General features: G+C 48.5%; 1 protein-coding gene across 1 annotated transcript in view; it reads left to right on the top strand.

Moving 5' to 3' along the window:
- Positions 1-16,310, top strand: part of LOC309563348 (uncharacterized protein) — a gene marked incomplete at both ends in the record, with an annotated part of 143,082 nt that overhangs the window by 65,995 nt on the left and 60,777 nt on the right. The window contains 2 exons of the mRNA XM_082267741.1: positions 7,451-7,558; positions 10,254-10,373. Of these exons, the coding sequence (XP_082123867.1) occupies positions 7,451-7,558; positions 10,254-10,373 (228 nt within the window). The remainder of the gene's footprint in view (positions 1-7,450; positions 7,559-10,253; positions 10,374-16,310) is intronic.

Below are 16,310 nucleotides of genomic sequence, written 5' to 3' on the forward strand. Positions count from 1 at the left end.
TTTCCATCCCAGGAAGATGAATAGCATAAATTAAAGAGTTCAACTGTAGACAACGCAAAACAAAGTGCCGGAGAAACGTACCACCGACTGTGAAGCTGCTGTAAGACGATTAACCACCTGCACCACACCAAGGTTATCACAATTGAACCGAACCTTGGCATTCCGGAAGAAATCCCCCCAAAGTTCCACCACCAAGACGATGGGAAAGAGCTCCAAGAGTACCAGATTCTTCAAGAATCCTGCATCCCGCTATGCTGAGGGCCAAGGCCCAGTGCTCCATTTACCTCCACAAAATGCCCCATATCCTGCTGAACCTGTCGCATCAGTGAAAAGCTCCAAATTGAAGTTGCTAATGGGCCCAGACATCCACAAAGAGAGTCCATTGAACGATTCGAGAAAACTGTGCCACACCAGCAAATCCTCCCGATGGTCCTTGTGCAAACTCACAAAGTGAGTAGGCGATTTGACCCCAGAGGTGGAGGCCGACAGCCGTCGGCAAAACACCCTGCCCATTGGCATAATCCGGTATGCAAAATTCAACTTCCCCGACAGTGACTGCAATTGGCAGAGCTCAATCTTGCGCTTCCAAATGGTCCCATGAAATTTGGCTTTGAAGGGCCTCGAGTTTATCTGCGGGCAATCGACACTCCATCACCTGGGAATCCACAACGATGCCAAGGAAACAAAGAGACGAAGTCGGCCCGTCTGTTTTTTTCAGAGTCAAAGGCACCCCAAAACGGCCAGCGATATGCTGCAGGATATACCCAGCAAGATAGAGCAAACATTGGAAGACGGCGGACTAACACACAAGAAGTCATCCAAATAATGAATTACCGAGTTGATTCCAGAAACGACCCGCACCACCCATTCAAGGAAAGAGCTAAACATTTCAAACAGCATGCAGGATATAAAGCAACCCATCGGCAAGCATCGGTCCACATAGTACCCCCCTGCCAAGAGCAACCGAGCAATCGAAAACTGTCTGGGTGAACCGGCAGCAAACGAAAATCCGATTCTATATCGGCTTTCACCATAAGTGCTCCACGCCCATAGTGGCGCACCCAGGAAACTGCTGCATCGAAAGAGGTATAGGTCACTGCACACGCCTCAGGGGCAGATGGGGAAAGGACAGATGGTGAATTAACCTGAACTTGTTTGCCCCCTTCTTTGGGACCACACCAAGCAGGGACACCACCAAATCCAGAATTGGCAACTCAGCAAAGGGCTGGCCATGCGACCCAATGCCACTTCCTTCTCCAGCTTGGAGGAAACCACGCTTTAATGTTGCAGGGCCGAACGCAAATTCTGGGAAGTCGCTGGAAAGGAGGACAGAGAACACGGGATGTGGAAATCACTAGCAAAGCCCTCCTTCAACAATACTGCAGCTTGCCTATCGGGATACCTATACAGAAAGGGAAGCATTCTTTCCACCCTCACCAGCGTCATCCCTCTTACCTGAAGACTCTCTGGTATGCCCTTTGCCGCGTTTGAAGCAGCATGACAGCGCATGGGATCCCCCGCAGCCAGAGAAATCATGTTTAAAGCGGCAGGCCAATCCAAACTTACAGCCTCCCTTGTACTGCCAGCAATAGCCCCGATGTTTCACGGTCGATTGTCCCAAAGTGGAAGAACCACCGACCCCTCCTGGAAAAAAATGGTTGGGAGCCTGCACCGACGTCATCAACCTCATCCAGAGACTAATGTCCTTATGATCCCACCTCAAAGATGGTCTGATGACCATGCTTTGATGAAACTGCTTGTCGTAACGCAACCAGGCCACACTTGGTGGAATCCGCCAAGGGGATCGGATCAACCTTCTTGGCGCTGTCACCCGTCGCTGCAGGCGATTCAGCTGTTGTGGCACTCCCAGGATTCTCCAATCCCAGACCACTCCCAGATGCTGGACTTGCATCTAAATGCACTGATTGCCCACTCGCACCGCTGGGTGAAGCTACAGGTGGGGGGGGGGGGGGGGATCGACTGCGCGCACCGGCACACACCCAGGCGAGACCTATGCCGCCGACGTCGACACCCTAGTGCTCGCCCCTGTCTCAAACCGGCTGACTAAATCCCGCAAACCTACCAACAATTCCCTGACACCCCCATCTGAACCCTCAGAAGCGGAAATGCCCTCCGCTGCCTGTGGCACAGAAGTACCCATCACCACCCCACTATCCTGCACAGGGGTCGACAACCTAACCCGGCCTAGCAAATCCTGCAACACAGAGTGTACAGATAAAGAAGACAAATGAGAATGACACTTACCGGGCCAGATATCCTGAGCCATGATCAACATCAGACCTGGACAGTTCTCCTTCCGACCGAACATCTGTCTCCGCTGGCTGAATGATCACTGGCCTGGATGCCGAGGGCCTGTGCCGCTGGTCACTCTGGCTGCTCCTGGGATGAACACCAGACCCGTCAACCGACCTCCTAGATGAACTCCTGGCGCGCTCCCCGCTGCGGGTGCTGGCCCTGTGATGTCCTCTGGAGTTCCGTCCTCTTCCCGGGCTGGAGACCACTGAAGATTGAAGAAGGGGGACCACTGGCCACCACAGGAACCTGGCCAGCATCCGTCTCTGATCTCCCCCGCCGAGCCACCTGCCTTCTCCGGACATCAGCATAGGCAGTGGCTGTCTGCTCCACACACTGGCCACGAGCAGGAGGGGAAGACAGTGGTGAGATCTCTCTCTCCCCTCCAGCTGAGCTCCACCCATGCCGGGATTCCTCCCAGGCTCACCTCCAGAGGAAGCAGTGGCACGCTTCTCTGAGGCGCCTGGAGGGTCCCTCACAGGTCTCCCACTTTGGTGCTGAGCTCGGGGGACATAGTCCGGGCTGAAGCACTCCAGAGGCCGTGACCTCTGAACACGAGGGATCTCTGACCAGTGTTGGGGTAGTTACTCAAAAAATGTAACTAGTTACTAGTTACTTCTGTAAATTGTAATGAGATCACTTTACTAGTTACTGCATTTGAAAAGTAACTTCACTACTTATTACTTTACTTTCCTCTTTCTTAATTGACCGTGTAGAAGAAGATACATGACACTCTTTCCGCATTGAGTTTATTGTATAAACACAGGCTTTGGGAAACATGAGAACAAAACCTGAAAAAACAGAATAAAACATAAAGTGCAACAAAAAGTCATAAACTTCATCCCTCTCTATTCTTAGAAATAATGATTGTATCGCACGGCTTGGGTAACGCAGGAAAGCGCATTCCTATAGCCTAGTAAAGTAGTGTAGTTACCTCCTATAGCCTAGTAAAGTAGTGTAGTTACCAATATTAGTATTGTAACTAGTTACTTTACTTAGTTACCAAAAAAAGTAATGTAGTTACTGTAATTACGGTAGTTACTTTGTAACTAGTTACCCCCAACACTGTCTCTGTGTAACGTTCATGCGTTTTTGTTAGTGGATGGATTTACAGCTACAGAATTATTACACTCAGTAGCCTTGTAGAGAATCTGTTGAACAAACATATCCAACTCTCAGGACTTCATCACTGTGTACAGCCTGTTATATACCATATATATTAATAGATGTTAATGGAGGGATAGAATATATGAGGATATATAGATGAGAGACAGACTATTGTATGGTGAGCACTAGAAGTAGTATTAGGAGAGTTTGCAGGTGATGGTAAAGCAGATAGGTTCTGATGTCAAGTATAGTGCAGATGGTAAGAGGACACAGATGGAGTATACTTAGACAGAGTAACCTACTGCAAGGATAGTTGAAGGTAGTCCCAAGAGCTAACAGTCTATGCAGATGATAGTGAATAGATAGATACAGATAGTCTTGGTAATTGCAGTAGATGACAGTAGGAGATTGGTTAGTAAGAATCCCCTGCGGGGTACTTATCACTTAGATAGGTTTAGGAGTAACAGTGTCCATTGGAGAGGGGTGATCCCGTAGCGAGATACGGATCACCAGCGAGGTTTCCGGCTTCAGTTCAGCAAGGGAGAATGTCAGCAGCTCCGACTTCACAGGAGTAGGTGCGGTGAACATGCGGTTTGAACGAGCCATGAGTGAGAGCAAACCGGCGATTGAAATAGCCGCTCATAGCGGCGCTTTGCAATGATGTCATCCGGTCTTAAAGGTATATGCATCCCTTGTTACACAAGATGGGACGCAATTAGGAAAGGAGAAATATGGAGACAAGGGTACCAGAGGTACCAGAACATTACACTCTGACACCCCCCCCCCCGGCAGGTGACATAGCATCTGGTTCCCGCATCAGCACCTCCACCTGAGACTGGAGCCAGCCCGCAGCTGTGATAACAGCTGATCAATCTCCATAGCTCGCAGGTTACCTTGAGTCATATGGCACGAATCCAGCAGCCGGGACACAAGTCTCTCTTCCTGCAAGGGCTCTGCACGCTAAAGCTTCTCTCCTCGTGCCTGCTCCCGACTGGCCCCCTCACCCTTGCTATCTCATCCTGACCTCTTAGTCACCCCTCCCAGCCACAGGATGCCTGCCCCCCCAAGGTTGGCCAGCACACAAACCAAAACTTAACCCTTCCCTGTCTGTACCATACCCACCTGTCATGCCGTCCCTCCACTTATTTGTTTATTTTTTGCTCTGGGACTCCTTGACTGACAACAATAAGCCACTGCTTCACAATTAGCAGTAGCGTTGTCATCCTGCCATGCACACTCATTGGTCTGCCTAACAGATCTGCGGAAGGCATGCACAGTCTTGATAGGATGCCCAAGGACTAACTAAAGGAGAATGTGCCGTACAGTGACAATGATGCTACAGTGACAATGATGCTGCTAAAAATTATGCTCTACCCCCTATCTGCAAAACTTCCCTCCCTTTTATTTATTCATCTATCCAGGAAGACCTCCTACAATGGCAACATTTGAGCAGCCCCAGAAATTGGTGTCCTTACTGTTTATAAACAGAGACAAGTACAAATACATAAGGGGTCCATATATTGAACTTGGTGTTGAGTTACTCACTTTAGGGTCATTACATAGGACAAGGGGGCATTCTTTACGTCTAGAGGAAAAGAGATTTCATCTCCAAATTGGGAAAGATTTCTTCACAGTAAGAGCTGTGCAATTTTGTGGAATAGACTCCCTCAAGAGCTGGTTCTGGCCAGTTCAGTAGATTGCTTAAAAAAAAGGCCTGGATTCTTTCCTGGGTGTACATAATATAACTGGGTACTAATATTTATAGGTAAAGTTGATCCAGGGAATATCCGATTGCCTCTCGGGGGATCAGGAAGAAATTTTTTACCCTGCTGTAGTAAATTGGATCATGCTTTGCTGGGGTTTTTTGCCTTCTTCTGGATCAACTGCGGGTATAGGATTGTGGATGTATCACCCTCCTAGTTAGGTAGGTGCTAGGCAAATCATCTATTGCTCCTTCTGCCTATCAGGGGAGCCTGATCTGTTAGGTTGCCTGTTGCATGTCTCTGTAATGTTCTGGTACCTTTGGTACCCTTATTCCACTTTCCAATTCCGTGTATGCGTCCCACCATTCTCTTCTGGTAGGTGCTCATACACCTTTAAGACCGATGCTGTCATCACTGAGCGCCGCAGAGCGGCTATTTCAACCGCCGGCGTTCTCACTCACATCGTTCGTTCAACCTGCCGTGAAGCTCATATGCTTACAAGCGTACCTCGCTGTCGGAACCTCGCTGCTGATCCCTGTATCCCGCTACCGGATCACTTGCTCATACCGAACCACTCTACTACTGCTTGCCATTAGTGATAAGTACCCCGCAGGGGAATCCTCCATAACCTTCCTACCAAGCTTACACTATTTAGCTCGGCATACTAAGGACTATTACTATCATCTGCACTATTTAGATTGCTAGCTCTTGAGCCTACTAACATCTATCCTTGCACTGGGTTAGTCTCTCTTGTATGTCATCTGCTATCCTACCACCTACTACCATACATGATTGCTAACCTATCTGCATCCCACCTGCTACCATCTATACTCTCATGAACATTCCTCTCAAGTGTTTGTCTCCTGTTGTCTCCATTCAAACCTGTCTCTCTAGCTCATCATCACTATACTGCAATATACATATATCACTCTAGGAACATCTTATTGAGTGTGTATATTTGTATGCTGAATCAGACAGACCACTGTGATGAGTCTTGGGAGTTGGGATTGGTATTTCAACATATCCCTGCATGACTACTGAGTGGAGTTTTTCTGCAGCTGCAAATCCATCTTGTTCAAAAAATGCAGGAGCGTTACAGTCTCCAAGTGTGATTCACTGGGTCTGAAAGAGTGTCTCCATTGTATCCAATGAGGGAGCTTATTGGACAGTGGAGGAAACCCAGCCAGTGACACATCAGGTTTTATGGCAGTCCCAGTGGGAAGGCACCACCGCAGTGCATCCTGGGACTGACCTGAGTGGACATGTGACAGGGCATCTTTGGTGGGAAGCTGAGTCCCAGGAGGAGGTGGACGGCTGTCTCTCCTCCTGCAGGTGTGAGGAAGGTGGTCTTAGACGGTCAGCCTAGTGAACCGGGTGTGGAGCTGAGAAATAAGTAAACACGTATTTGCTTGTCACATGATTGGGAAATCAAAATAAAACTTTTCATTTTATTGTGTGAACATTCTCAAATCCTTAGTAAATCAGCCTCAAAATGTCTTAGTGTGTGCAGAGAAGTGAAATACTCTAGAGCAGCCTTTCTCAACCTTTTCAACACAGAGAAACACTTGAAATAAATTTCTGGTCTCTGGGAACCCCTGCTAAAAATTTAAAATCTACAACTCATCATGAAACATTAATGTGATGATCAGTGGGAAGAATGCTCCTTACTCTTGTCATCATTTTGAAGAATTACCCCCCTTACAGATAGCTAAAAGGAACAATGGGGTCAGTTGGAATTTATCTGAGGCAGAAATTGCCCATTTCTCAAGGAACCCATAGCAACCTCAGGAGGAACCCTGGTTGAGAAACCCTGCTCTAGAGCAAGAGTCTCCAAACTTTTTACACAAAGGGACACTTTACTGTCCTCCAGACTTTAGCTGGGGCTGAACTGTGACCAGTGGGAGTAGAAAATGTTCCAACGTTAGTGGGAAAAAATAATGCCTCAACGTTTCTGTGGAAGTAATTGTGCCCTATTATTGGTGTCAGTGGGAAGAATTGTACCCTATTGTTGGTGTTATTGGGATGAATTGTGCCCCATCATTGGGGTCATTGGGAAGATTTGTTTCCCTGCAGTTCGGAGACCACTGCTCTAGAGCCAGGTTCCATACTGTCTGATGGACCTGATGTTGCTGCTTCTACAGTGCAGATCAACAAAATGCAGCACATACAAGCTAGTAAAAATGATTTTGTGGTTCTTCCAAGAAGAACATTGTCTGTTTACTTGGTATTATAAGAATATAACTAGAAGTTGACAGTGTGTATACAATATAATGTACAATAAGATTAAGATGAGCTTTTAAGCAAAGTGTCTTCATGTTTTCTTACAGATACAAGGCTCCCTGGGCTTGAGCATTGTAATATCCATTTTCTCTCTTCTTGGGCTCATACTGAACATTGTGGATTACTTTAATTATTATGACTATTATGGTTTTATTGTAAGTATCTGTCTGTCTGTCTCTCTCTCTCTGTCTATCTATCTATCTATCTATCTATCTATCTATCTATCTATCTATCTATCTATCTATCTATCTATCTATCTATCTATCTATCTATCTATCTATCTATCTATCTATCTATCTATCTATCTATCTATCTATCTATCTATCTATCTATCTATCTATCTATCTATCTATCTATCTATCTATCTATCTATCTATCTATCTATCTATCTATCTATCTCACAAGCTAGTGAAAATACTTTACTAAAAACTGGCAATAGTTCAAAAGAATACTTCCAGGTTTACACCAACCTTAAAAAAAAAAAAACATTTTGGCGTTAATATTAGTGGGGCAAGTTCAGGATTTTTTTAAAGACTCCCCAGACCAGGAACTTAGCCCCTTACACTACCCTAGTAGTACCTCCCCCCTATAGGTTTTTACCTTCTGCTTACCTCTGTTCGAGGCTCAAAGGACTGTAGTCCAGTCAGGGCTGACCCATAACATTTTGCTGCCTGAGCCCAAGATTAAAATGCCCCCCCCCCCCCCCGAAAAAAAATCAGGCCCCCACATCCATTATTTTAAATAAATATAATCTTATAATATTATCTTCTTCCATAGCTCACCACCGGACCGGTCCACCAAACCCCCACTGTTAGCCTCCTGTTACTCCTATGTCTGCCGTGCCAACCACTCTAGAACATCCAGCCTGCCCTGTTTGAGATGGAGTGTGCTGATGTCTGACGTCATTGCGCACACCTCCTCATACTCATCAGTTTGCACTATGGGCGGCAGTATGAGATGGGGAAATTCCGCCTGTAACGCTGATAACAAACTGATGACACACAAAACTGCTGGAAAAAAAAATCTTGGGAGTCAATTTGCCGCCTCTCTCCAAGTGCCGCCTGGGTCCAATGGACCCAGCGGGACCCACGGAAGGGCCGGCCCTAAGTCCAGTCACTTACATACAGTGGATTTTTGACTACAATAATTTTATGTCCAGTCCGTGATACATACAAACCTCAAAGGAGGCAATCCAGTCGAAGTCCCCTTCAATTATGCATGTCAGCCTTCCCCATCCCCAGGTTTATTATCACCAGTGTAGCACCCCCCCCCCACCTTCTTATTTTCACCAGTTTAGCGCCCCCCACCATCTTATTTTCACCAGTTTAGCGCCCCCCCCCCGCCTTCTAGCTGCAAGCACACATGAAAGTTCACAAACCAGGTCAGACTCGCAATGTCCCAAGAACCAACTGCCATCCAGCTCCAAAATGACACTTTTCATTGAGGGAGACAAAAGATCCTTCTCCAGACCAGAAGCATTGTTTATCTCAAAAAGTCACATTTTAGTGATAGAAGAACCAAGGTGGTTTCAGCCAGATCCTGGCTTCCTAAAACTGAGGTTTAGCTAAAAAAAAAAAAAATCCCTGTATCTTTAGTTACATCGTATGCCTGTAATAAAGGATGCCCACATTGTGAAGGCAGCTGGATCCTGCAGAAATCTTTACTGTAGGGATATCCCATCCTCTTCCTGGCTCTGAATTTCCAGTGCTACAATGGTTAACCACTTGCCGACCAGCGGCTGCAGTTATATGGCGGCAGGTTGGCAGGTTCCCGCGAATCGCCGTACCTGTACGGCGGTCCACGAGAGCGATCCTAGCAGGAACACAAGATCTCTATCTTCTCCCCTGTCAGATCGCCGTTCTGCCTATCCCAATGCAATTGGGGGTGGCAGGTGGACATCGGAATCTGAAATCGGCTGTGGTGCTGACCTCTCGGGCTCCCTGGACACGTAAGTGTCTATATCTTAAAAGTCAGCAGCTACAGTATTTGTATCTGCTGACTTTTAACTTTTTTTTCCCCAGCTGGAACCCCTTTTTTTAACCATTGCAGCACAAGAAGTTCAGAGACAGGAAGAGGACAGGCATCCCTGCAGTGAAGATTTCTCCCAGATCCAGTTGTCATCACAAGGGACATACTTCATTGTAGGCAAGTGATGTTACTAAAGCCGTAGGATTTTTCTTTTTTTTCTCTAAACTTCAGCTGTAAATCTCTTATGTGCTCCAAGAGTTGTTTTTGAGGAGTTTTAGGCCCTATTCACGCCTGAGCTTTTGTAGTTGGAAGCTTAAAGCTACAAAGTGCTAGAGGAGAAAAAAATCAATGATTTTCTATGGAGATGGTTCACATTTCCACTCCAAGTCGCCTGAAGCTTAAAAAAGTTCTGGATCATTTTTTGTTTCTTGAATTGGGCAAATTCGGGCATTTGTGACACGTTTTTATTTCCATAGAAGTACATAGAAACGCATGATTTGAATGCTTTTACGTGCTTTTGTGCATTTTGTTGCGTTTTTCTGACCCAGGAAGTGGATGAATAACGTAGCAACAAATGATGAAACAAATGGTCTTTTATCTATTGGCTGATAAAAAAAATGCCCAGGAGCAAAAACACTGCATAAAACACGCACATGAAAACGTGCCAAAGTCGGTCATAAACACGTGCCAAAATCGATTATAAAACTGCGCAAAGACGCAACGCTCAGGTGTGTTTCAGCTATTCCTGCTAACATCTCTATATTCTAAGTCCTCAAGAGATAGAAGACTGTCAAGTGGTGTAACTTTAGAGCATCTACCATAAACTCTGAAATATCAGATTTGGGTGGACTCAATCTTTAACCTGTTTATTTGCATGTACAGGTTGCAGGCCATGTCCTCCGTGGATGTTTCATTCTTACGTATCTGCTGCAGTTCTCTGTTTCCATTAGTCTTTCTGTGTTTGCCTGCCGGGCTGTTTCAAATCCAACACCACCCATTCAGGTAAGTGCCAGAGAAATCATATCTTTTTAGGTTGGCAGAGCTCTAACACAAAGTCACAGAGGCCTGGTGCAAAAGCAGTGGTGCGTTGTGCATGTGCCACTCATTTTAACCACTGGGTCTCCCATCCTGACTGGGCATCCTATGACGTCCTGTCAGGATGCGCCGATCACGCGGCTGTTAGGATTGCCACCTCATCCCTTTAAACCAGGACACACATTAATTACACAGGTTCTGTGGATGATTAAGGTGGTAATTAAACTCACTTAGTGCCTTATGTGCATTATATTGGCCTCAGAACCTGTGTAATTAATATGAGTCCTGGTTTAAAGGGATGATGTAGCAACCCTAGCAGCTGCACATTGGCGCGATCTGTCACCAGCCGCATCCACGGGACATGGCCAATGACTGACCCGAGTACCAGCTCGCTGCCGGTACCATGTGACCACCGTGATGTACAGTATCTCACAAGATAAACTTATTTGGTTCAGGGTGTGTGGCAGCAACCAGGTGAGGAGTACAAAGACAAGTTTGTCTTGCCTACAGTCAAGCATGGTGGTGGGAGTGTTATGGTCTGGGGCTGCATGAGTGCTGCCGACACTGGGCAGCTACAGTTCATTGAGGGAACCATAAATGCCAGCATGTACTGTGACATACTGAAGCAGAGCATAATCCCCTTCCTTTGGGGACTGGGCCGCAGGGCTGTATTCCAACATGATAACGACCACAAACACACCTCCAGGATGACCACTGCCTTGCTAAAGAAGGTGAGGGTAAAGGTTATGGACTGGCCAAGCATGTCTCCAGACCTAAACCTTATTTAGCATTGGTGGGGCATCCTCAAACAGAAGGTGGAGGAGCGCAAGGTCTCTAACATCCACCAGCTCCGTGATGTCATCATGGAGGAGTGGAAGAGGACTCCAGTGGCAACCTGTGAAGCTCTGGTGAACTCCATGCCCAAGATGGTTAAGGCAGTGCTTAGAAATATTGGAGGTCACACAAAATATTGACTTTTGGGGCCCAATATGGACATTTTAACTTAGGGGTGTACTCACTTTTGTTGCCAGCGGTTTAGACATTAATGGCTGTGTGTTGAGTTATTTTGAGGGGACAGCAAATTTACACTGTTATACAAGCTGTACACTCACTACTAGGGTTGAGCGGACACCTGGATGTCCGTGTTCGGCGGGTTCGGTCGAACTTTAAAAAAAAGTCCGGGTCCGTGTCCCGGACTTTTGCCGAACTTTTCCCGGACACCGAACCCCATTGAAGTCAATGGGGACCCGAACTTTCAGGCACTAAAATGGCTCTAAAACACCAAAGGAAAGGGCTAGAGTGCTGCAAATGACAGCAAAACGTAATTAAGAGCATGGCAAGTGCTCTGCAAACAAATGTGGATAGGGAAATAACTTAAAACAACAAAAAAAAAAAAAACAGAAAAATAAAACAATGTTCTTCATCTCTGAAGGACGAGGCCCATATGGAGTAGGAGGGAGGTTGAGGTGGTGGTGGATGTGGCGGTGTCATAGGCGTGCGCACAGGGTGTGCCTGGGCACACCCTAATCACCTAGGGCACATTAGCATTATCGCTCTGTTTGCCAGTGAGGAGATGTGAAAGATCTCCCTCGGACCTGCTCTGCTCTATTTCTCTTTGCCAGCAGGGAGAGTAATGTATCGGGGCCATGTACATGTAGGCAAACACATGCATGTGTATTTCAACTTTGGGGTGCACACCCTAATGCAATAGGCTGCGCACACCTATGGGCGGTGTAGGTGGAAGCGGCGGTGGAGGAGGACCAGGGCTGGATTAAGAGCATCATGGGCTTGGTGCTGAGGATTTTGAAGGGCCTTAAGGGCCGTGCCTTGGCATGCACCCAGAGGAGGAAGGGTGCAGCCATGCATGCCTAATTCAACATGGGATGCTGTCTCTGAAGCCCATAAACACATCCATGCATCGGCAACTGTCCCTCCTTGTCCGGCCTTCGTGCTGTGCGAGGGAGCTGCCTGGGGAAGCGAGCATAGAAGCCAGACTTCTGTGTTTACAAGTGACAGAAGAGCGGTAACAGTGAATATGGCCAACCCGGGGGCCTATATAAAAGGTAGGGGCCTGGAGCTGCAGCTCCAATAGCCCCTATGTTAATCTGGCCCTGAGGAGGACGAGGTAGCCAACACTGCTTCTTTTCACAATTTTCACAAATTTTAAATATGGGTACACCCCAAAAGAGTGAGAAAGAGCAAAAATGGAACAATGGGTGGGTAAGGTCGGTATCCATCGCTATTCTGCACAAGGTACGGAAAAGTCCCGTGGGATCCATGCCTGGTTCATTTTAATGAACGTGAGCTTGTCCACATTGTCTCTGGACAGGCGGCTGCGCTTGTCTGTGATAACGCCCCCAGCCGTGCTAAATACCCGTTCATATAATACACTGGCTGCAGGGCACGCCAGCACCTCCAAGGCGTAAAGGGCAAGCTCAGGCCATGTGCCCAACTTGGAGACCCAGAAGTTGAAGGGGGCAGACCCCTCATTCAGTACGTCTAGGCGTGTGCACACATACTGCTCCACCATGTTGGTAAAATGCTGCCTCCTGCTAAGACGTTCCATCTGAGCTGCTGGTGCTGCTGTTTGTTGTGGCGTGCTGACAAAGCTTTTCCACATTTCGGCCATGCTAACCCTGCCTTCTGAGATGCTGGCGGTGCCCTGGTTGCGTTGGCGACCTCTTCCTCCTCCTCCTCCTCCTCCTCTGCCTTGTGCTTCCACTGTGGCCCCGCTGTCAGGTGGGAATGCCAGCAGCATTGCGTCTACCAGCGTGCGCTTGTACTCGCGCATCTTGCGATCGCGCTCCAGTGAGTGAATTAAGGACGGTACGTTGTCCTTGTAACAGGGATCCAGCAGCGTGACCACCCAGTAATCAGCACAAGTTAGAATGTGGGCAACTCGGCGGTCATTGTGGAGACACTGCAGCATGTAATCGCTCATGTGTGCCAGGCTGCCCAGAGGCAACGAAAGGCTGTCCTCTGTGGGAGGTGTATCGTCCGTGTCCTCTGTATCCCCCCAGCCACGCACCAGTGATGGCCATGAGCTGGCCTGGGTGCCACCCTGCTGTGAACATGGTTCCATCTCCTCCTCCAGCTCCTCCTCCTCATCCTCCTCCTCCTCCAGAACTGTGCCCCTGCTGGACAATTGTGTCCCTGGCGTTTGTGTGTGCAGGTACCCACCCTCGGAGCCCCTTGCGAATGACTGCCCTGAAAGCCTTGGAAATGTTACCTCTTCATCCTCCTCCTCCTCCTCCTCCTCATCATCCTGTGCCACATCCTCTTCCATCATCGCCCGAATAGTTTTTTCAAGGAGGCATAGAAGTGGGATAGTTAAGCTGAGAACGGCGTCATTGGCACTGGCCATGTTGGTGGAGTACTCAAAACAGCGCAACAAGGCACACAGGTCTCGCATGGAGGCCCAGTTATTGGTGGTGAAGTGGTGCTGTTCCGCAGAGCGACTCACGCGTGCGTGCTGCAGCTGAAACTCCACTATGGCCTGCTGCTGCTCGCACAGTCTTTGCAGCATGTGCAAGGTGGAGTTCCACCTTGTGGGCACGTCACATATGAGGCGGTGAGCGGGAAGGCCGAAGTTACGCTGCAGCGCTGACAGGCAGGCAGCAGCAGGGTGAGAACGCCGAAAGTGCGCACAGACGGCCCGCACTTTCTGCAGCAGCTCTGACATATCGGGTAGTTTTTAAGGAACCTCTGCACCACCAAATTCAGCACATGCGCCAGGCAAGGGATGTGCGTCAAACCGGCTAGGCCCAGAGCTGCTATGAGATTTCGCCCATTATCGCACACCACCAGGCCGGGCTTGAGGCGTGCTGGCAGCAACCACTCATTTGTCTGCTGTTCCATGCTCCTCCACAACTCCTGCGCGGTGTGTGGTTTGTCCCCCAAACAGGCAAGTTGTAAAACTGCCTGCTGTCGTTTACCCCTGGCCGTGCTGAAGTTGGTGGTGAAGGTGTTACGCTGTCCGGATGAGGAGGCGGTAGAGGATGAGGAAGCGGAGTAGGAGGAGTTAGGAACAGGAGGCAAACTGAAGCGCCCTGCAATCCTCGGTGGTGGAAGGACATGCGCCAAATTGCTATCCGCCTCAGGCCCATCCACCACTGCATTTACTCAGTGTGCCGTTAAGGAGATAACGCCCCTGACCGTGCTTACTGGTCCACGTATCGGTAGTTAGGTGGACCTTGCCAGAGATGGCGTTGCACAGTGCACACCTGATTTTTTCCCCCACTTGGTTGTGCAGGGAAGGGATGGCTTGCCTGGAAAAGTAGTGGCGGCTGGGCACGACGTACTGTGGGACAGCCACCGACATAAGGTTTTTAAAACTGTGCGTCTCCACCAGACGGAATGACAGCATTTCAAAGGCCAAGAATTTTGAAATGCTGGCATTCAGGGCCAGGGATCGCGGGTGGGTAGGGGGGTACTTCCTCTTCCTCTCAAGTGTTTGGGAGATGGAAACCTGAACGCTTCCACGGGACATTTTGGAGATGGTTGGTGACCCAGGTGGTGGTGTTGCTGACAGATCCTCTGTTTGCGGGGTGGCAGGTGCCGGTATCACTACAGATGTGGCTGGAGCGGCCGAGACTGCAGCCGAAGAGGAAGCAGGATGAGCCAGAGACGTTTCTTGGTTTTGAAGGTGTCTACTCCACTGCAGCTCGTGCTTTGCACTTAGATGCCTGATCATGCAGGTTGTGCTCAGGTTGAGAAGGTTTATGCCTCGCTTCAGGCTCTGATTGCACAGGGTGAAAACCACTCGTGTCCTGTCATCAGCACATTTTCTAAAGAACTTCCATGCTAGAGAACTCCTTTGAGCTGACTTTGGTGCGCTCGTTCCCTTGCTGCGTTGGGCAGTAGAGGGCGTAGTGTCTAGGGCACGGCCGCTCCGCTTCTGCACCCTGCTCCCTCTTCTGCTGTGCTGGTGGCTCTGTGCGACCACCGCCTCTTCCTCCAAACTACTCAGGTCACCTGCATGACCTTCATTCTATGTGGGGTCGAGGACCTCATCGTCCTCCACATCATCTTCCACCCAGTCTTCACCCCTGCCCTCCTTGTCGGTCTCCACAATGCTGAACGCCACAGCAGTTGGCACCTGCGTTTCGTCATCATCGGAGACGTGCTGCGATGGTCCTTGCATGTACTCATCTTGAGAAATAAGTGGTTGGGCATCGCTGCACTCAATCTCTTCAACTTCTGGGGCAGGGCTAGGTGGATGGCCCTGGGAAACCCTGCTGACAGAGTCCTCAAAAAGAAGAAGAGACTGCTGTATGGATTGGGGCTCAGACTGCTTGCCTGATTTCCAAGGGGGTGTGGTGAAAGACGGTTGGACATTGGCTGCAGGTGCCAACTCTGACCTTTCTGCAGTAGACTGGGTGGGAGACAATGTGAAAGAACCGGAGGCACTGTCAGCAACCCAATCTACTATCGCCTGTACTTCTTCAGGCCTCATCACGTCTAGAGGCGCATGATGCCCTACCAAATACTGATGCAGGTTCTGTCGCCTACTCACACTTGTGGAAGGTGTTTCACTTGTGCGTGTAGCTGGCACAGATCGACCACGTCCTCTCCTTGCAACAGGAGCTCTACCAGCAGCACCACGACCCAGGCCACGCCCCTATTTGACGGTCTCCTCATATTTCTGTAATTTATGATCTTGCCCTAGAAAGGTGTTTATTGAATAGCGGAACAAAACAACAACAGTATCGCACGGGTGTATCTCACAGTCAAATATGCAAACTATGCCGCAATTTAATGTTTTTTACCCCAAAAGGGTGTATATTGAATAGCGGAATAGGAAAAAGGATAAAAAAACGGTGTATCTCACACGTACAAACACAGACTAGGCCCGAATTCAAATTTTTTGTACCCTAAAGGGAGGATGAGGAAGAGGAGTAGGAG

This window comes from Pelophylax lessonae, assembly GCF_965119305.1.
Source record: "Pelophylax lessonae genome assembly, chromosome: 9".
In the NCBI taxonomy this organism is placed as follows: domain Eukaryota; kingdom Metazoa; phylum Chordata; class Amphibia; order Anura; family Ranidae; genus Pelophylax; species Pelophylax lessonae.